Source organism: Numida meleagris, chromosome 8 (assembly GCF_002078875.1).
Source record: "Numida meleagris isolate 19003 breed g44 Domestic line chromosome 8, NumMel1.0, whole genome shotgun sequence".
Lineage (NCBI taxonomy): Eukaryota > Metazoa > Chordata > Aves > Galliformes > Numididae > Numida > Numida meleagris.
Genome location: NC_034416.1, coordinates 9,646,971 through 9,668,715, shown reverse-complemented (window position 1 = coordinate 9,668,715; position 21,745 = coordinate 9,646,971). Strand labels below are relative to the sequence as shown.

General features: G+C 44.0%; 1 protein-coding gene across 5 annotated transcripts in view; it reads right to left on the bottom strand.

The window, feature by feature from the left end:
* Positions 1–21,745, bottom strand: part of LOC110402975 (H(+)/Cl(-) exchange transporter 5) — a 44,602-nt gene that overhangs the window by 21,998 nt on the left and 859 nt on the right. The window contains exons 2-3 of one of the 5 annotated variants that reach the window (XM_021405651.1): positions 20,361–20,740; positions 3,562–3,711 (exon numbers count right to left, since the gene is read on the bottom strand). In XM_021405651.1, the coding sequence (XP_021261326.1) occupies positions 3,562–3,694 (133 nt within the window). In that variant the 5' untranslated portion in view covers positions 3,695–3,711; positions 20,361–20,740. Of the gene's footprint in view, positions 1–3,561; positions 3,712–6,698; positions 6,903–8,879; positions 9,087–18,103; positions 18,125–20,360; positions 20,741–21,745 lie in introns of those variants that run through there. The other 4 variants (XM_021405649.1, XM_021405652.1, XM_021405650.1 and 1 more) reach the window with 4 other exon arrangements.

The window sequence follows — 21,745 nt, the reverse complement described above, 5'->3', positions numbered from 1 at the left end:
CAATGTGAAGCTCCAAGTCAGTACGCGCCACAAGAATTCAAGCGTCTGTGGATTATTCCCTGCCTCAATACTCAAGAACAACTAATCAACAGGGAAATAGCTTTTAATGAATTCCTCAAAAGGAGGAAAAGATTTTCTGCTGTACAACTACATCTTGAATACCCTGGGTAGCCCTGGTTACCTTAACTGTGGCACAGAAAGGAAGGGATGTCAGTAAGACAGAACTTCTGGAAAGCACACCTTAAAAAGTTTGTGTCGCCCATATTCATCTTTTGGCCAAGAACAAAATCTACACTTTCTGCCAGATTGCTAAGAATGCTCAGGAATGAACGTAAGACTATGGCAGTATGAGAAAGAAGTCTGTGGGTTTTGATATATAATATCTTCTAATTTAGCAGGACTGCTGAGGTGCTAACAACTTTGACAAACCACAGCTAGCATTCACTTGCAGCCTGGCAGAAGAAATACTATCACTTTAGTATCAAGAACATAGAGAAAATCAGAGAAACATTCATGTATTTTATAGAATACGCCAAGTTCGATTCTCAAACACGGTGTGTAAAAGCAAGGGAAGTCTCATCTGTTACCATTTATTGACAAAGTGTTGAAGTCTAAATGGGAAAAAACAAGAGTATGAATGTGCTACTCGTAGCGAGTTTTCATCAACGCAAACAAAACAGTTCCAGGCATAAAAAGTAATGACACTATTTTAAATCCTTTTGACTGAACCAAGCCTGAAGCACCCAGAATATTTACATCTATATCAAGCTCTCATCAAGCCCTTAGGAAGAATGTGCATTCATGCAAATACCAGTTCAGAAAAAAGTCTATCTTCACTCATACTGAGTACAACTCCTCTACACAAGCATCCTGTGTTCCATCTGCACTGCAAGAGAGTCCTGTTGCTCATCAATCAAGTGATACCTGACTAATATATACCATCCAGATATACAGGTCTATCACAAAGCTGGCAGTTCTTCTTTATGACATTTCACAGGATCGAAAAGCTCCAGTTGCAATCATTTTCTCTACTTGTGATGCTACAACTAATTTGCAGGTGAGTTTCTGGGACACTGTCAGTGGTGGTGAAGACGGCAGAAGCGAGCAGGATTCTGGTTTTAAACAGCATCACTAAAAAAAACCTCCAACCACACATCAGATAGCAAATGTAGCACACCAGAAACACGAGCCCCAGCTAGAGGTGTGCAGAACACTCTACCACAAGACTAGCTTCAATTAGCACGTATCCGGCTGCTCTAGAGCTTGTGCCACTGCTCCACCCGCATGACAGCCTGCACACCTGAGACTCACATTGTTGTCAGCAAACATGCTCTGAATTCAGTAGGGGAAATTCCATAGAGAGAACTGAAACCAATGTTTAGGGAAAACTATTTCCCCTATTAAATTTCCTCTTTTCCTTCAGTGTCAAAACCCACAAAGAGTTATGCTTCCTGCAAACAGAAAGAGCCCCTTTTGCTGAAACTGCTTCTCTCTATAATCAAGCTTACTAAAGCGACAAGGAGCAGACAAACAGCTACTCTGCTACCATGCTGCAGTCTCCTTCAGCACTGTCCTCACCACATTTATTCCTGCTTGCACATTTTAGTGGGGCAGATCTCACCACTGCAAGGACTAAAGACAGCCGTGCTAAAACAGACATCCTCCTCACTGATTGCTGTCACCAAGGGTTCCCCCCCTCCCCCCCCCAGAAGCAGTGACAGCCTTCAAACGCGTTGAGCAGAGATGGAAAAATCCTATTTAAACAATAGAGTACTGCTGTGGGAAAGCAGCAAAACATTTACATTAACTATGTTATCTACCACTGCTTTGAAAGTAAGAATAGAATAATAATTTCCTTGCAAGAAGTTAGAGAAAGAATTTAGCACATTCCCTCTAAAGATTAAACATGAATTCCTTTAACTTCAGACAGCTGATATCTAAACAGCTAAGGAAAAAGCAGTTTGAAAGAGCAGGTAAAAAAACATGAACTTACAATGCCATTAATAACATGTACAAAGCAATTATTTCCTATGTATCTAATTTTGCATATAACTAACACGTTCAGAAGAAACTTCAGCACAAGTTATTGTTATGAGCTTTAGATGAGGAGTTTTAAAGTCAACTCCCAAGGATGTTCATTTATAAAACTGATGTCCACCACTATGTCAGGTTGGAACAAGTACACTGCCTAATATCTGCTCATCTGTCAGGACTAACCATTGTCCTTCCCATTAGCTGGAGTCAGCATAACTCACAAAATAGCATATGTCTTCTACACATTCCCTTCACACACAAAGAAGCTCTTATCGCTCACAGCTGATGCAAGCACAACAATAATGCCCTAATTGTTCCCATGCTTGAGCCTCAAAATGATAAAAGGGAGCAATCACAAACTCCTTACAGCATCTTCAGCAGAAGAGTGGATTCAGCTGGCAGATGACAAGCATTTGAGAAGTCAGTCTTCATTTGCACTACCTCAAGGCAGATCACACAGTCAAGGAGTAAAACAGGATTACTTTTTAATTTTTGCCCTATGATAAATAGGAATGGGAGCAGAAGATAAAGGTTTATGGGAAGTCACGGAGACTTGCAGTCCGCTGTTTGAAATCCATACTTTTGCTTTTAAACAAACTTATCAGAAAAATTTGACTGACTTTGCCTTCTGTGAGTTATTTAGTGCCAAAGCTGAGTGATACAATGCAGATTAATCTCTCCCCTACTAATTTCACAAATCCAGACTCTCCTTCAATAGGAGTAAGTAGCAACAGACTTTTCTTTTACAGACAAGTGGTAGCAAAGGAAGACAAGTTGTTCATGCTGCTCAGTATCAAATCCCTTTCCTCTGTTAAACTTTTCCTTTCCACAGCAGCAAGGCCAAGAACAACCTTTAAAGTCGTAGGTAAGGAAGAAGGGAAGTGGAAAGGGCAGTCTCTGTCCATACCACTCCTAGGAGTCTCTCAGTGCTGTCATCTCGACCTTTCACATCTACAATAAAGATACTTCCCCCATAGCATGGCCAGCTCTTCCCTACAGCAGCTACTTCTGGAAATTCTAGAAAGGACTATTCAGAAACATTAAAAGTGAAGTGGTAAGACAGGATATGCTACATTTAATAGGAAGATGATCATGCAGATGGCTAATAGAGCAGTTTTCCTCCCTGCCACTTTATTGGATGCCAGTACTGAAGCAGCTCAGATGCTGGAGAATAAACAAGCAGCGCCTCTCCACTACACTGAAGTCATTCACATGCTTCTTGCAATTGCCATTTACTTTAAGGTTATTTTTTTACTTTGTAGACAACACAATTCCCACCAACCACTGTTAAAAAAGCAACACTGGAAGCCAAGTGTAGCACATGAACAATTGTTTGGCCGTTCTGCAAAAGACTATTCACTGTTATAATGCAATGCAGAATACTGTAAACTGTGTTGGTACCATGAAACACTCGTCTTCCACACTACGCAGAGGTCAGCAAGATCCACAGAAAAAATATTAACAAGGAATCCCACCAAAAGACAATATAAAAAACAAAGTGGAGGGATGCACTCCCAATACTATTACCTCCCATCTCTCTGTCAAGTGGGGGATCATCATCTGCCATAGAGAAGTCCAGAGATGCTCCTGCTATTTCTAGCATATCTTCATCACTAGTGCTGCTCTGGAAACTCCCTCGTCGATAGCCTTTCTGATCCATGGCCAGAGCTTCCAAACCTGGGAGCAAATGGAAAGGTTTAAGAGTAGAAATGTTTTTAGAGTAGAAACGTGAAGACATTTTATAAACAAACTGGGCGAATGTCCGCTGGACATTTTGTCCCAAAAAACAGGAGGCAGCATTGCTCGTCCCATCTGAAGGGAAGACACACAGCAGTATTGGGACACCAGGACACCCGTGGTCTTAAAAGGTAACAGGTTTAGAAAACTTTACACACCCATTTGCATACTCTCTGTAGCAGAGCACGGTGGCCCTTGTGCTGGGACCACGCTTGCCTCCCAGACAGCCTGTGCAAGCACATCAACCCTCTGGCTTCGAAGGAGGGCAGCACACATGACCCAACACACAGGAGGAAAGGATCCAAAACACAGAGCCACTGCCTGCTGCTGGGCAATGTGACCTGCACAGCAAACCTCACTAAAGCACTGCAGCCTCGGAGCACAGCATCAAGGCTTTTGTAGGTTGTAAGCCCCTCAACTTTACAGACAGCAGGATTATAAACCTTCTTCAGCAACCCAAATGCCTCTAATAATGCTTTTTTCTACAGAGAGACAAATATATTTCTACAGATATTGGTCTAAAAAAGACACTGAGGTTGCTTCCTTTTTCTCCAAATATTTATATTTCTCACAAAGATTACAAACCTATTTATCTTTGCTGATTAATACCAGGCACAGCAATTAAAAACTCACTCCAGCAGCAGGTAAAGAACGACTCCGGTCAACCCTATGCTAGACAAGGCACGTGACACAGAATCATAGAATGGCCTGGGTTGAAAAGGACCTCAAAGATCACCTAGTTTCAACCCCCCTGCTGTGGGCAGGATCACCAACCACTAGACCAGGCTGCCAAGAGCCAAATCCAGCCTGGCCTTGAATGCCTCCAGGGATGGGGCCTCCACAGCATCTCTGGGCAACCATCTACTGATGTATTTTCTAAATAATCTCTGCATGTGCTTCCAGCAAGTTTACAGTGACTTTTTTTTCTTTGACTATTTCACTTTCCACAATGCCCTTGTATTTATTGCTAAACTGATGTGCAAAATCCCCAGCAGAGGAAGGAACCTCACTAACACAGCTGTGTGACACTGTGCAGAAATGAAAAGCTCACTTGCCTCCTGCAGTCACTTCTCTCTCCTTTTCTGAGGTGTACATAAATTATCAAAACAATCCAAGTAGCTAAAAATCTTTATTTACCTGAATACGAAACTTCAAAATTCCATTCACTAATGGAAGTGTGCTACTAAACTTCATAAATAATCTTAATCATGTGTCCCTAACCTGCTGCCTGACCTAGCCATCTTGAGGAGATGCCTGCAGCAGGCCACGACACAAGACCTGTCTCACTTCATCTTCTGCCCAGAGAAGTGTGGGTACCTCATTCCTGGAGGTGCTGAAGGCCAGGATGGATATGGACCCAGGCAGCCTGAGCTGCTGCCTGATTTAGTGGCTGGAACCCTTCCCACAGAAGGGGGTTGGAACTAGATGACCTTTGAGGTCCCTTCCAAAACAAGCCATTCTGTGATTCTGTGACTGCCTAGGATGGCAGGGAAACCATGAGAGCACAAGAAGATCTGAACACTTAATAGTAGCCTAGGTTGGAAAAAATAATAATAATCAGGTCTCAGCCTCAAAAATAGGCCATGCAACATGAAAATAGAAAGCTTTTCATCCCAGTGAGAAGATAGGCCATGTTCACTTTTCTCTTGTATACGTACAAGAGAATTAGAGAGGAACCAAATATGCAGCTCAGCCTTATTTCAGGAAGGGAAGAAGGCAGCATGTGCAAACAGTCTGAATTACAGAGTCTGCAAAAAGCACTTCCTATTCACAAAAAAGCACCACTCAAAAAAAAAACGTTGGCACTGCACAGCGAAGTGACACACTGGGCTCTTTACCGAGCTTTACTCTGTCGAAAACAGTGTTGCTTAACTTTTCAGCCCTGTTTACTCTCTAAACTGGTGCAGAACACACCAGTAAAAGTGCTGAGCACTTGCTGCTGGGAACTCGGTGTCCAGGAAGGCACATGAGCTGCTGGACTCTGCTCTGCCAGAAATGATGCTTTTAACACATTCCAAAAGCACAAAGGCAAACCAGGTTAAACCTCAATCAGCATGCACACACCGCTAACGGCTCTTTTTTTTTTATTATTTTTATTTATTTTAGGAGCTCAAAGCTATTATCTGCCAGCTAACAATAACATCAGGTTTCATTGAAGTGCTGTGCTGTCCCTCAGCTAATCTGCTCCCAGGAAGCCCAGCTGACTGCAGCAGAGGGGGCAGGGCCAGCAAGACTCATCCCAGCAGAGAACTAAGAAACAGTGCTTCTGCATCACAGGGCTCATGCACACAGAACAGTCTAATAGGTATCTTCCAGTAAGACTGCGTGTATGCTTACGTGTGAAAGGAGGGTTAAAAGAAGTCTGTATTCATATTTCCTCTCTGCACTAAAAGTATGAATTCCCAGCCCTGCTAAAGCTGCCTCCCTTAGCAGACTAGAGGCACACGGCTGCCAGCACGCACTGCCTGTTGCAAAGGGAGGAAATTGGAGCAGTGTCAGCATCTGCTCCCCCCTCTTTATCCCCAACTTTGCTCTCACTCACAACTGAAAAAAAAAACAAAACCAAAAAGCAAATCACTCTCCAGTGCTAGCAGATACTTGGTAAACATCTAGCATCTATGCAGCAGGAAAAGGACACAGAAGATAACTCAATGACCCACTTCTTTCACAAGTCCTAAATCAGTCTTGAAAGATAAAGCTTTAAACCACTTTTTTTTTTTAAACAATAATATTCCTTCTATGAGCAAGCAATACTTTTCCAGGCTAAATCACGCACACAAAAACACAGTGACTGTTCTCATGGTTATCTCATGGTTAATGTATCATGATACTTAGACAGCTGCTGCTTCTTTCCTACCAGACCACGCAGCAAGGTGCTGGCATGTTTTGCACACTCTCTAGGACTCTCCCGTGGCAAGCATACATACCAAAGGGCTGTGGGCGCTCCCAGCGCTCCAGTGAGTACCAAGCCATCCTTCTGGAGATGCTCCTGTTAACCTCTTCTACTTTTTTCAGCCTGATGTTTTTTTCCCCATCTCAGTCGGGCAAAGGGAAGCAACAAAACAGAACCTGAAGAAGCCAGCCCTGTGATGCCTGGACGTGACTCAGCGACAGCAACCAGGAAGCCCACAGTACCCCACTGCCATTCTGGCTGAAAAAACCCGCCCCTAGTCTCTGTTACGACGCTGGTTCCATCGCTTGCAACACTTAAATCAGCACCAGATATTGCAGGCTTTTCTCCCCGTTTCATGCACCGACACAATCTCCTGTATCCTGCAGACCTGTCCCCCTCCTTGTTGAGCCTGTCTTGGTGCTCTCTTGACACTGAAACTATTTTCTCTTCCCTTCCCACACACACCAACCTAGAGATACAGAAGGGCTGCTAAGCTAAGCAGGGGACCTGGAGCAGCTCTTCAGGAATGCAAACCTGAGGCTTTCAGAAGTTGGAACATGCTGAAAGTTTCCAAAACACTTTTTCCTCCTCATCTGATACGGGGCTTGGCTCCAGCTCCACCACCAGCACAAAGACATTATGCTCTTTAGAAAGAGGATGGAGTAATTCTGATCAGCTGCTTCCATGAGTCATTCTTCCTGTGGGGAAGGAGCAAGTTCACCACCTAGCGGCTACTTTAATTTGAGAAACTAAAGGCCAGACCACAAGGCTACTCTTTTTCAGAGATTAGCAAATCAAAGCTGAGCTTTGAAGTTCACAGCACTTCTTCCCCTCTCTCACTCGTGTTCCATCCCAAGCCTCGTATTCTCCCTGCAGCATCTCTGCACATAGACGCACACACCCCTCTGCACATCAACAAGACCCACAACTAAAAAACCACAGCAGAAGGCAAGGGAATCAGGAGCTTCAGAGCAGAGGAGCCTACACCACGAGAGAGAAACACCAGTGCACTGGTAGACTCAGTAAATTGTTCTGGACTTCCTCATCTCACAGTCCATGAAATGTAAACCCAGGAGACCCAGGTTCCCGCATGCAAGCTGCAAGTTACAGGAGGAAGCAAGCACAGCTTGCAGGGAGCGCTGCTGGGTCACCCACAGAGGCCAGGCAGCAGCAACCCAGCCCTCCCAGCCGAGCTCACCCCCTCTGGGATGGAACTGTGGCACATGCACTGACTGCATGCTTTTCAGAGAGAGGAAAGGGGTGGTAGTGTTTTTTTTTTTCCTTCAATTTTAACAAAAGATCAAAAGAAAAATTTTTGATCTTAACAAACTAATTGTAACTTCTTTAAAAGCTAAACATCAAAAGAGCACTCATACAGAGGACCTCCATGTGCGCCTCTCATCCAGTTACTTGGGGTCCAGCTGCTAAGAAAAGACAATGCCAGGTGAGAGCTGCAGCACAACAGATTGCTCCTATAACACAGCCTCAGAGGTTCATAGGGAGATTTGAACTAAGCAGCTTTGTGGCCTGCTGCAATAGCAAAGCAAATCCCGCAGGGAAAGGGCACAGAACAGTGTCACAGGCACCCCAATAAAAAAGCAGAACATTTCTGTTACAGCAGAGTGCTGCCACAGCAGGCTTCTTGCTGTGAAACCCTCCAGCTCCCAGAACTCATGGGGGGGATATTACCACCACGGTATAAAGCCCAAACATCACAAATGCAACAGGAGCTCTTCCCCTTTGGAATTTTTCCTGGCAGAAGCAGCATTCCTCGAGTCCTAAAAAGTCTGCCCTCATCTGAAAACAAATGATCAGTTCCGATACCAGCGCAACCCTTGAAAGTATCATTCTGATGCTTTATAGAAGAGATCACATTATTTTTCTAAGTCATTCCTCCAATTCTTTGTGCTGTCTGAAGTGACTGCTATTAGTTCCCCCTTCTGCAGACATGAAGCAACCAGTCAGTGAGCTGATAACTGACAGGAGTTTTAAAGCCATGTCCCAGATCCCCCCAGGTGCAGCACACGGCACAGAAAGATCTTCAGGGAAAAATGAAATGCTATTTCAATACATAAAACACTTTATTAGCAATGCCACGGTTTCAGAAGCAGCACATAACTCATTTAACAGAAGGGTTTAACGGCTCAATGAAGATTATCAACATGCCTTTCGTCATTGTAAAGGTAAGCATAGGGTTGTAAAATTATTTATTTACCTATATTGAGTTCTCGCTGTCTGGCTGCCTGCTTCTAATCTGAAGAGCAGCCAGCTGCTTCTTCCTTGAGCATTTGCCCACCTTTCTTCAAGTGAGGTGGAGAAGGGGCCGTGGGGGCTGTTCTGGGAGCTACAGCTCGAAGAAACACTGCACACCCTCTGCAATCCAGGTCAGTTGCTGCCCTCGCTGCTGTTTGAGCAAAGGCAAACAATGGGCAAACTGTTGTACAGTGAAACCGGCCTGAAACAATAGCTTGCTTTAAAGAAACTGGGAAATGGACCAACACAACCCAAACACAAATGCTTAGAGTTGAATTGATTTAGCATTTATATGTGGTCCTTCGGTTTGTTTTTAAGCATACTCACACAAGCCCTAGGGAGAGGAGCAGTAAGCCACAACAGGATATTCTGTGCTATGATCTGACATTGTTAGAGCAAGATAAGGCTCTTGTCATGCTTCATCAGGTAATGCTAGATAGAAAGCGACATACAAATCCTGCAACATTTCAGGTTTCCCCAACACTGTTGTAAATTGGGCTAATACATGCACTGTCTTAACAGCTTAACTGCCACCCAGGCATGCTTATTTACTGACAAACACACAGAGACTAACAGCTGATGTCTTTAAGTCTGCATTTGTCTCATCTCTTCTTGAATAATTCATTGTTCCACTTAAGCCACTCAGCCCACTACAGTGGAAAAATCAACTGGAGGCAAATCTCAATCCAACTCATGAGTTACTGTACTTCTTTTCTGAATAAAACTCTTGTTTCTGCAACTGTTAAGAAGCACATGTAATTGCCAGGAAAGCTATCTTTAAAAGCAAGATGTTTCAACATTTCATTGACTACATCAAAAATCCCCCCCCCCCCCGCCACCCATTACTGCAGTAGATGCCTTACATAAAAGGGATTTTCTAGAAAAGTAAAATGAATTTAATTCCTCCTGCTTTACCAGGAATTTCCACAGCTCATGTGAGAGGTGCACAGAGCTAGTCAGAAGGATTTGGGGAAACAAAGCATGTTGTGAGGTGCACTGCAGGAAAGCCTCTTGGGTTTGTTCAAGAGAGCAGATCAGGGCTGGATTTCTTTTGTGTCAGTTTTTTCTGGAGGAGAACAAGCAGCTGAAGGCCTGTCCTGGTGTTTTTCACACAGTAACCACAAAAACACTTAACACCTACAATGCAAGAAGTTTTAACAACTTATAGTGAAGAAACCACTATCATATCTAAAGGATGAAGTGAGAACACAGTGGTGTCTTGTGACAATGAAGACTTCATTATTCAGACCTCAATCAAGAAATTGCAGAGATGTTCCACAACTCAACTTCTACACTAAATTACAGATAGTTTTTTCCCCCATCAGTACCTGGAAAGCATATACCTTGATGAAGACATTGAACAACTTTATAAAATTGATATTTTAAGGTTTTTTACAATTTTCATAGGCATAAACATTGTGCATGCTGCTCCTTCTTGAATACGAGCACATTTAAACAACAACAACAAAAAAATCAAGTGGGAATGTGCTTACCAAGTGCCCTAGACTACCATTTCCAGAAGCTGTGTTCACATTCCTCATTCTAAGAAAGCAGCTCTGGGAGCTTTTATAATACCACCTGTGCTAATCCCAGGCAAGATTCAAAGCAGGTGACAACCAAGAGCTTCCAAGCACGCAGATGAAACCAGAGACTCCGATCCAACTCAAGACTGGTGTCAGTCCTCCAAAAGTGATTTGCAAAAAAGAAAGGTTGTTTCCTATAAATTCAGCTCAACCTCACTGATAACAGTAGTAACACATTATTAGAAACATTTTCTTCAATACTTCCTCCCAGATATCTGTTGCATCAATTGGCCAGGAAACCTCATTCTCCCTCCCTCTTCCAGTGCACGCTTGAGTTCTTTGAAATATTACTCACACTGGGTAGATTTTTAAGGAATTGTGCTAAAACAATTCCAAGTCATGTTTAACAGTCATAGAATCATAGAATCACAGAATCTCCTGGATTGAAAAGGACCTCAAGGATCATCGAGTCTCAACCCCCCTGCTGAGTGCAGGGTCACCAACCACTAGACCAGGCTGCCCAGAGCCACATCCAGTCTGGCCCTGAATGCCTCCAGGGATGGGGCATCCACAACCTCCTTGGGCAACCTGTTCCCATGTGTCACCACTCTCTGTGTGAAAAGCTTCCTTCTAATATCTAACCTAAATCTCCCCTTGTCCTATCGCTACCTACCCTCACAATCATTCCCCCTCCTGTTTATACGCTCCCTTCAAGTATTGGAAGGCCACAATGAGGTCTCCCCGGAGCCTTCTCTTCTCCAAACTAAACAAGCCCAGTTCCCTCAACCTTTCCTCATAGGAGAGGTGCTCCAGCCCTCTGATCATCTTGGTGGCCCTCCTCTGAACTCTTTCCAAGAGCTCTTTGTCTTTCTTGTGCTGGGGCCCCAGGCCTGGACGCAGTACTGCAGATGGGGCCTCACAAGAGCCGAGTAGAGGGGGACCACCACCTCCCTCTCCCTGCTGACCACTCCTCTTTTAATGCAGCCCAGAACACAGTTGGCCCTGCGGGCCACCAGCGCACACTGCTGGCTCATGTCCAGCTTCTCGTCCACCAGGACCCCCAAGTCCCTCTCCACAGGGCTGCTCTCGAGTTCTTCCCCCAGGTTGTATAAATACCTGGGATTGCCCTGGCCCAAGTGCAGTACCCTGCATTTGGCCTTGTTGAACCTCATTAGGTTCTCATGGGCCCACCTGTCCAGGTCCCTCTGGATGGCTTCCCTTCCTTCCAATGTATCAACTGCACCACTCAGCTTGGTGTCATCTGCAAACTTGCTGAGGGTGCACCCGATTGCATCGTCTATGTCACTGATAAAGATATTGAAGAGCACTGGTCCCAGGACTGAGCCTTGGGGGGACACCACTCGTGACCGGCCTCCACCCTGACATAGAACCATTAATCACAACCCTTTGGCCACAACCAGCCAACCAGTTCTTAACCCACCGAACAGTCCATCCTTCAAATCCATACCTCTCCAACTTGGAGAGAAGGATGTGATGAGGGACCCTGTCAAAGGCTTTGGAGAAGTCCAGGTAGATGACATCCATCGCCCTCCTCCCATCCATTGATGCCGTCACTTCATCGTAGAAGGCCACCAGATTGGTCAGGCAAGATCTACCCTTGGTGAAGCCATGCTGGCTGTCTTGGATTACCTCCTTGTCATGTACGTGCCTTAACATGTCTTCTACGAGGACCTGCTCCATGATCTTCCCAGGCACAGAGGTGAGGCTCACCAGCCTGTAGTTCTCCGGGTCACCCTTTCTCCCTTTCTTAAAAATGGGAGTAATGTTTCCCTTTCTCCAGTCACCGGGGACTTCACCGGACAGCCATGATTTTTCAAATATGATGGAGAGCGTCAACGATCTTACTGGAATTGCTAGTTATTAGGTTGCTAAACCAAGCCCTGTTTTGGACTGGTGGCAAATTCATGTTGAAAACTTCTAAAGTGATGCAAGACAACAATTGGGCAAGTTCTTGTGCAGAGAGTTCTCATCAAAACGAAAGCGCACGGAAGTGATGAACATACCACAGGAAGAACAAAGGAGGAGTTCTCATCAAAACGAGAGCGCACGGAAGTGAGAAACATACCACAGGAAGAACAAATGCTGGCCACTGATCTGTAAAAAAATATTCAAGTTTCCTACAAATGCTGCAGGAAGCAGGTTTCTAAACAGACACCGACAGAGCTAAGTTAGCTCCCCACCTCATACAGAGCCTCTCCTACATTCAGGGCTTCCCCACCTGCAGGGAATTCAGAAGCAGGAGTTCTTCAAGTGTTCACTGGTTGAAAGCAGATAGTATTTCCAACAGATAGCACATTCCCAGCACTGGCACAGGTTATGTCACCTTGCACCACTTAACAAAAGCTGGGAAACATTTATTCCCAGTAATTATTAATAAGTAAACACAGCTCTCAAGCCTCTCATCAATAAAGCTGTAAACTACAATTTAAACGTTTTTCTTGATGCTGTCATTTATTCTACAGTTAACTGTACCTAGGAACTGGGTTCCCCTATGGTTAAGGCTGCTATAAGCACCAACAAATGCAGACAGCTGTGTGGAAGGACAGAAAAAGGACAAGAGGCAAAGGGCACAAACAGGAACACAGGACATTCCCTCTGACCATCAGGAAACACTTTTTCTCTGTGTGGGTGACAGAGCATAGGCACAGGCTGCCCTGAGAGGTGGTGGAGTCCCCTCCCTGGAGATGCTCAAGATCCGCCTGGACATGGTGCTGGGCACCCTGCTCTGGGTGCCCCTGCTGGAGCAGGGGTTGGGCCCAGCGGCTGCCAGAGGACCCTTCCCACCTCAACCAGTGAAGGATTCTGTGGAAAGACAAATATGCTGCTGTACTGGAGATGCAAAGCAAGGCCTGCCCCACGTGCAGATACCTGAGAAAGACTGTGACAAGATGAACGCAACTGGACAGACCCCAACTTCACTCAGAACAGACATGCTCTGTTCTCAGAACATTTGACTTCTTCCTGTTTCAACAGGAAGAAACATTTATGACAGCTTAAATAGCCTGTCTACTTAGAGATACAGACCGCACCTTGAATTTCCCAATAGCTACTCCTGTTTCCAGACTTATGCATGCCGCTTCCAAACCCCTGACACACCTCTGCACTGCAGTCCATCCAGCTTCCATGGCAGGAAGTGATTCAGGGCAGAGAATCCATGGCAGAGTAAGCCTAGGCCCTGCACAACTCCCATTCATGTTTCCAAAAGTCATTTTAATTGGCATCTGTCTCATGACGCTAACCATGGGCCCGTGACAGCTCCTGGGCCCAGGCTCTCTTCCTGTTCAGGCACCCACCCTTTCCCTAATCAGTTTGTTTTTTTTTCCTCTTGAGTATTAACCACTTGAGTGTGGCTTCTCTTCCTTATACTCCTTACAGGAAGGCAGAAGTGCCCACCAACTCCAAGGGCAATAATTTTTCAGATATCATTGTCCAGAAATAGCACCTTCAGGGTTAATTTCATATTTCTCAGCTGTCCAGTCAAAGTACAACACAGGTCATCACGACAGCATGGGTCCAGACCAAAGCAGCCCGACCAGCGCATTTACGGTGATCACAGCACTGTGAGCACAGACAGTGCTCTTCTTCAGGAGCTCTTATTTTTGTAGGATGCCTACCACAGAAAGGAACCTGAATGTGTACTTATGGAAAGAGGTTCCTTAAGTGAGCAAACGGAAGAAAAAACGTCTGGTTTCCAAGAAAATACGTAAAAGTTTCTCACAGTTTTTCTCATCTTTCTGCCCTTCAACCGAATTAGGAGGGACCTAAAACAAGTCCTCTTTATGTGTACAGGTCAGCCCAGCCTTAGCTCTGACAGTGCTGCCCTGGTCCTGCAGCACAGCCTCTACACACGTTTCCACATGCTTCTTTATAAGCACTTCCAGTTCAATTTTCTAGTAAACGTTTTGACAAAAAGTAGCCTAACATGAACTGAAAAATAGGCCATCCCTAGGCTAGTAAGCCTTCGAGAACACTCAGATTTCCCTAATGTAGCCTTCCCAAGGCAAATCAGAAGTGTGTGATTCACACAGGACCCCCAGCAAAACAGTCAGACTAAGTGCAGGTGTTTTGCATCACAAAGGTGGCCTCAGCTATAGGAACAGATCAGATGTGGTTTTCATCCTGAAAACATCAAAATCTTGGATGACGGCTCTGCAGACCTTCCTGCCAAAACCTCCAGCGAAGCTGGATCACAAACAAAGCTGTCCCCTCAGCCAAGTCCTTTACCAGGAGAGCTCTGGGAAGCAGAACAGCCCCAAAGGCTCCTTCTCATTAATGAGGTAGGCTTCTTCCCCCTTCCCTGGCAACTGGCTCCAACCTCAAATTGTCACGGGACTGTGTTGAAGTAGCTACAGCCAAAGTTCACACTAAGGAAAAGCAGAGGGGAGTGAAGGGGTGCAAGGCACAGGGCAGCACTCATATGTCTGAAGGCCACAGGCATCCCCCCACCTCTCCCCACAGCAATGAACTTGGGCAACAGCTCTGGGCTCTATGCTGCACCCACGGTGCCAAGGCTCAGGGCACCTGTACGGGCCCTGTCAGGTACCAAGGCAGTCACTCAGCTTTAGTCTGCGCCAGACTGCTACAGCCATCAGCCACAGCACGGCCACGTCACAGCTCGCTGCCTTACACCTTCACTTCTCTCTTCTGTTAGATATAACAGTGCACAGCACTCCGTTACTTTGATCTGCGTATCCAGATCAAACTAAGCACAATGCAGCCAGCACTAAATCAAGTGAAAAGTGACTTGGATGTGAGATAAGATCTTAACAGATCTAAAAATGCAAGATAGCATGAAAAACAGCAGGACTAGCCAAATACAGTTTTTATAAAGTGTTCTTTTCCCATTTTATGGTATGAAAACACACAGAGGATAAATGTCAGTCTTGTTTAAACCTAAGCAAGTTCAAAGGCTCCATAACGCTTCTGAAATGAGATTCCCCATATTACATTGGACAGATTCCACCAACTGCTCTAGCAAGAGGCCGTATCGTCTCTCTCATTGCCAAAGCATATCATTGTTTTGCCCCCTAGACTACGTAGTCTTGCTGCCTAGACTGTTGACCCTGATAGGGCAAACAAGAGCATAAGTCATCAAAGATGCAGATCCTTTTCTATTGGATCTTTACTTCCTGAGTGAAGTTACTGTGGCCACAGAGCTAATGCTCTGTAAATTCACTTTTTAGGTTGAGCACGTATCTCCTTATAGTCCCACACTATTCAGACCATAACCTCTAGTTGTGCAGCTAGCACAACTACAAGGGATCTTTACTTTTGATGACATTAATTACAACAATGTAATCATCCCACTATTTTTCTATGTGTTGCATTTATTCCAGTTATTCTAATGGAATTCTAAAAGGATGAGAATTCAAAATCATGGAGCTGAAGTCCTCCAGATGTAATGGAAACAGCTGATACTCAAAACTTTGTCAGACAAAAAAAAGACAAATAACTACAGATAAAATGTTAGTACACCCTTACATTCAAACAGAATAAAGGGCTGTCAGGTAAGAAACACTCTTAGGAGACTGCACTTCTTGCTTGGCAATACAGAAAAAACTCAGATTACCGAACTATAAGCTACAAAGGACTTAGGCAATTTTCAGAGGCACAAAGAAACCATAAAACACCCAGTTTGCACAAAACTCTCAGTGAGGAGAAAATACTTAACTTCCCCTTCCAATTATAAGGGAGCCATAGGAGGAGAAGCAGAACACTGGCAAGATCTACTGCTACAGCTCCCTGGGGAGGTTGAGGTTAATGATTCGAGAAGATGTTGCAATGAAAATTGCAACTGGCACATGCTGAATGCTATTCAGGAGCAAAGCCCTGAGTGCTGTATGCACCAGTTACCTTTCAAACATTTCCACCTCCATGAAATCCACCTGAACTTCTCAGTGCATGTGATGCAATGGATTTTATACATTTTTCTCAAAACAGTCAATCTCATTCTGCAGGTAAACACTTTGCTCCGACTGACTGGCTATTTGATCCCAACTATAAAAACTTCATTGCATAGTCACTAGATGTTAAAAAAAGAAACTTCCTGTAGAGGGAGGACAAAATTGCTATTTTGGAAGCAGCGAAATGCAATCTGACAATTTTTAAACCCATTTGACTGAACCAGAACAGGCTGGCACACAAACACCAAGGTAGCCAAGGGCTAACTCACTGAATGGAACACACAAGCAGGACTCGCTAGATTCCTACAGATGTTTCAGTCCCCCCACTAAACAAGCATGCACATTCAATAGTTCACCTTTCACCCTCCAGCAACAGAGCACAGCTGTCAGGTCACACAAGGAGTAGCAACATTTCAGCGTGCAAACGTTCTGCAGCTACACAGAACTTCAGCTCCCTCAACATACAAAGACATTTCCATATCATCCCAAAGTTAAATTCCTTTAAAGAGTAAAGTAACTAATATTGAAGGAAGCTGCCCAACCCTCTACCTGATCTCCAGCAAGTTTCTCAGGAAGCACATTTAGCAGCCTGATGGTTTCCAGCACCAGTCTAGTGGTGGAATACTGACATTAACCACTACAGATAGCACAGCCAACACATGGGTTTCAAATCCTATTTTAACACTTGCTGGATACCTTCCATGCTGTTTGCCGTAAAATGTTCAGGAACATCTAAATGCACATACATTCCACCAGGAACCTTTCAATTTATTGTTATGCAGCATTTCAGAGATCACGGACATGATACAAACACACAAAGGACTTTCCCCTTATGGACACGGTTCTTACAGTCTCAAAGAACAGCATAAATGGATTGCCACTTGCCACAGCAGCACACCTTCTTTTTAAATAAAACATTTTACAAATCACTATTGTAGCAGATGTTATTAAAAAAAAAAAGGCAACTTTACATACCCTCTGTAGATATCACAGATTAAATTTCTTGAGAATTTTTTGCTGAAATCAAAAATGCATGAAGAAGCAAAAGGACTACTAACGTGAAAGTCAGGGGTGTCCTCATCTCCCCTGTTTTACCCAAGCATGCCTACGCTGTTCCTTCTTCTGAATAAAAGAGAAGTATATCCACTACACAAGCACACAAAAAGTTCAATTGATTGCCTGCTGAATTTCACTTGAAAGGGAGCTACACAGAGACAGAAGCAGCTTCCATGGCAGACTGCTCCGTGCTGGAGAACTACAGATTTTGCCCTACAGAACACCCACTTCTTTCTTCTCAGGTAAGAACAGAGTGCTGTAAAAGCCACCTTCCCTGCAGGCAGTCTCATCAACTCCTCAACAAGACGAACTCATCACTGTCGAGGAAATCCTTGATGGCTTCACTCTAAGCATGCAGGGACAGGCATCAAATACACCACCTTGCAAGACACAGCTATACAGAAAAGCAACAACTACAGAATAATGCCAGTGTCACCACAACGAGACCTGCAATAAGCTTTTTTCATACCACTTCACAGTATCCAAGCATTTGCCTCAAAAGGCAAGGACTAAAACGTTGGTAGCCTAACCGTAATGGGCATACAACACTGCAGAAGACTAAATCATCTGCCTTATTGCTGCTCGTATTAACAATCCATCTATCTATCCACAGTTACATTAACTGTTGTGTCCAGACTGCATCATGCAGTAGGCACTCCAGAGCCCCGGGGAAGCTCTCTCACCTGCTTTGCCTATGAATGCTGTCCAAACTATGTTTAGGAAGCGGATGGTCTCCATGTACTTCCATTCTCAAGGGACTCATTCAGAAAATGACCTTCCTAAATCATGGCTTGCTGTGCTTCAGAAACAAGTGAATGTGAAGCTATGCTGCATAATCAAAAAGCTAAGTTATTTCAGCATGAATAATTAAGAAACACAATGGGAAATGCATATAAATACTCGAACTCATGCATCCAATGTCAAATTCTGCACTCAGGCACTACGACCTGAATTCCAGGCCCTGAACAAACCAGCTGGATCAGTTTAGGAACAGCATGATGGCAGTATCAGCCAGCCTCAGTTCTTTGCTCCTTACGCACTCAGTGTGGAATGCAGCCCTCAAGCACAGCCTAAGTGGCAGGCAGCTCCTTTCCAGGGGCACCTCGCGCTGTCAGATTTCATCCACTTCAGTTCTTGCAGATCATCTAAACGAAGCTGCCCGCAAAGGACAGGAAAGAGAAGGTTAGGAACACTGAGCATTCATCATACCCTATGGATTCACTATATCCCCACATAAACGTGTTAAAGATTATCAGTGCTGGAGGGTAGAAGGTTTGCAGTCTTTCACCAGTAGAACCCACTGAGGACGCTGCTGGCGTTGCCTTCCATACAACTCTTGTACCATGGATGGAGAAAAGAAATTGTGCAATACAGCAGGAGGAAGGAAATAATACAGGTGCTGTGGAGGCACACAGGGTGAAGCAGTTGTAGGGCAAAAGTGCAGAAAAAACAGATGAGCCTTGAGAACCCACAAAGCTGATGAAAGTCCTCAGACCAGAGAGGAAAATGCAACCATCATTTCTGATTGTACACCATAACAGAACAATAGCACAACCAGCTTTCTACCTTGCCAACAGACCTAAAGCTAAAGGAATAATATGTCACTAACATCATTGTTCCACAGCCAGAATATTTCCCAAAATACTGGGTGTTGCTGCTATATTTCTTACTTGATGACTGGTTTTGTGGCATGTTTTTCAAACAACCCCCTCCTTCCCAGGCAGGAGAACTGGATCAAATCTCAAAGAGACAAGCAGTGCTTGAGAACTATTGAAGGAAAATATTTAGATGAAAAGAAAATCTTGTCTCACAGCTCTAGCCAGTATTTGCACAGCCCTCGTTCTGAAATGCAATCAAGCCAACAAAATCATATGGCAACAAAAACAATAAGTTCTATTGTAAAAGGGGAGAAACATGAGAAAATAAAAGCATGTCTGCGTAGTACAACTTTCCAATAACTTCCTAAAAACATAAGAGGAGGAAAGAGAAATGAGTTTTGATATTTTAGGGCCTACGGTGATTTTCTAACTTCTGCAGGTTGCTGGTAGCTTAAGAACATGACTTAAGATCCACAAAAAGACTGAATGAAATTGACTATTATGTTTTCAACCATGTACGGTATGTGAAGGGTTGAGAAGGCGCAATCTAATAATTCTGGTGAGGTGTTCCTCCCAGTCCATTTCAGCTTTTGGAGAACAGCAGCTCACCACAAAATCCCAGACATATAAAAAAAACCACCAAGAAATCCACACAACAACAAACCACCACATCAAAAACAAGCAATAATTCCAAAAGAGACAATTCCAAAACTCAGCCATTTTAGAGCAATTAATTGCAAGGTCTTATATCAAAAAACTGTACCTATCATCATGGCAGAGGGCAGAAAACTACCTCAGAAAGGGACAGTTCAGCAAAGCTCAAGTTCTGGCAGGCAAGATATTGATTATGCTGTTGCATTCCAACTAAAAATAATCCTCTATTTTACAGAACTATTGCTTAAACAGTATTTTAAAAGCAAACAAAAAAAAATTCCTGTACTACTTCAAGTTCTTCTGGGAACAAATGGAGTCAGAAGTACAGTGAACTACTCCAGCCACACATCTCCGCTGCCTTCCGCGCACCAGTACCAGCAGCCCAGTCCCATAGCTACCCTGTCTGCCAGGTCAGGAGATCCATTCGGCTAAGAGTACAACTCAACAAGAAGCATCTTGAAAATAAGGAAATTCTGCTGACAATTAGCATTTTGCAAACACCTGCTTTGCACAAGTATGGAAATAAAGAAATACTTCATTTCACTCTGCTTGCAAAGAAAATTGAGGAATACGTTTCAAAATTAATGAAGGCTTTAAAACTTGGACAAATTAAAGCTAACAACACCCAGAAGCTGGTTATACTTATTGTATTATAAGATTGCAAAATTCTGGCTGACAGATTTCTCACCTGTCTATTCCCGGAGGCTTCCTCAGACTGGATTTTTCTTTGAGCACCCAAACAAATTGAGATGGACACCACACGTGCTCATTTGCACTTCCAGCAGAATCAGAAGCTAAAAGAGGCTGTTCTTCTCTAGCGCCAAGCAGCACTCTGTTCTTGGACTACTGATCACCTTCCTCTGTAAATATCTGCTGGAAAGTCCACATCACAGCAAGCTGTTTGATCCAACAGTTACTCCAAGTTTTCTGTTCTGAGCAACAGCATTCATCCACAGGAGAGACCCACTGAAACTAAGAGAAGAACACTTATTCAGCAAACAGCTTCAGTATCTTCTCCCAGGGCTCAGTTACTCCTTGCTTCGCTCTGACACTTCTTGGAACTGTAAGCTGGAAAAGAAAAAACAACTTGCTCAGGCAAGTAAACACAGATGAGACACATGCACTTTAGCAGATGATAAACTGTCAGCAGTTTATCTGTCATCTAATCAGACTATAGTCCTGTAACTCTATCTTTCAAGAGTTACACAGTAGTAATACAGAAGGCCTTTTTAAGGCACTGAACTAATGTCAAGTTTCATCAAGAACACCACTGCATGTTTAGAGAGAATTGAGGAAACTTCCCATTTTGTGTCTCTCTTGAACTTCCATGTGGCCAGTTTTAGGAAGAGTTCCTGGTTCTCACCCCCAGTTCCAAAACTGACACAGTATGAACTAAAGAAGACCAATTTATTGTTAGCTGATGTAGGCATTAAGCCTGTACTAGAAAGAGAGGTAACATGATGTGGCAAGAAAATCACCAGACTTAAAAAATAAAAACACAAATCGGCTTTTAGATTGTAATTGTATTTTAAAAACTTCGTGTTTTTTGACCTAGAACACAATGTGATAACAAAAGAGCCAATTTTCATTTCCTGGTGTACTCTAGAATGTTTATAGTTCAGGACACAACACTGTTTTCCCAGGGAGCAAAGACTTCACTCACAAAACTGGCTCCTTACAAACTGATGAGATTCACATATCTCCTGAGAAGAAACTAACCATGACAGCAGTAGACCTGATACGCAACCTGACCTAGCAGATGGCCAAAACACAATGAGGGACATCAATCTGCCATTATTTTGGTTTAAACTTGCCTCTCTATTCACTGTGTCCTCTCAGAGAGTGGAGCAGGATCCTCCCGCTGCTGAGGTCCAGGTGCAAGGCGCTCCGCTCATGTATGCGGCTCTCTGCCCGAGAGACAGCTGCCAGCTTCTCTCCTACACTTCAGGTCACTGAGAAAAGCAAAGGCCTGAAGGATTCCTGCTTCATCAGCACCACTAAGAGCAGCACTTCGAATAACACACAGCCTTCTGAGCTTCCCTTGAATGGTTTTACTTCCTAGCAGACAAAATA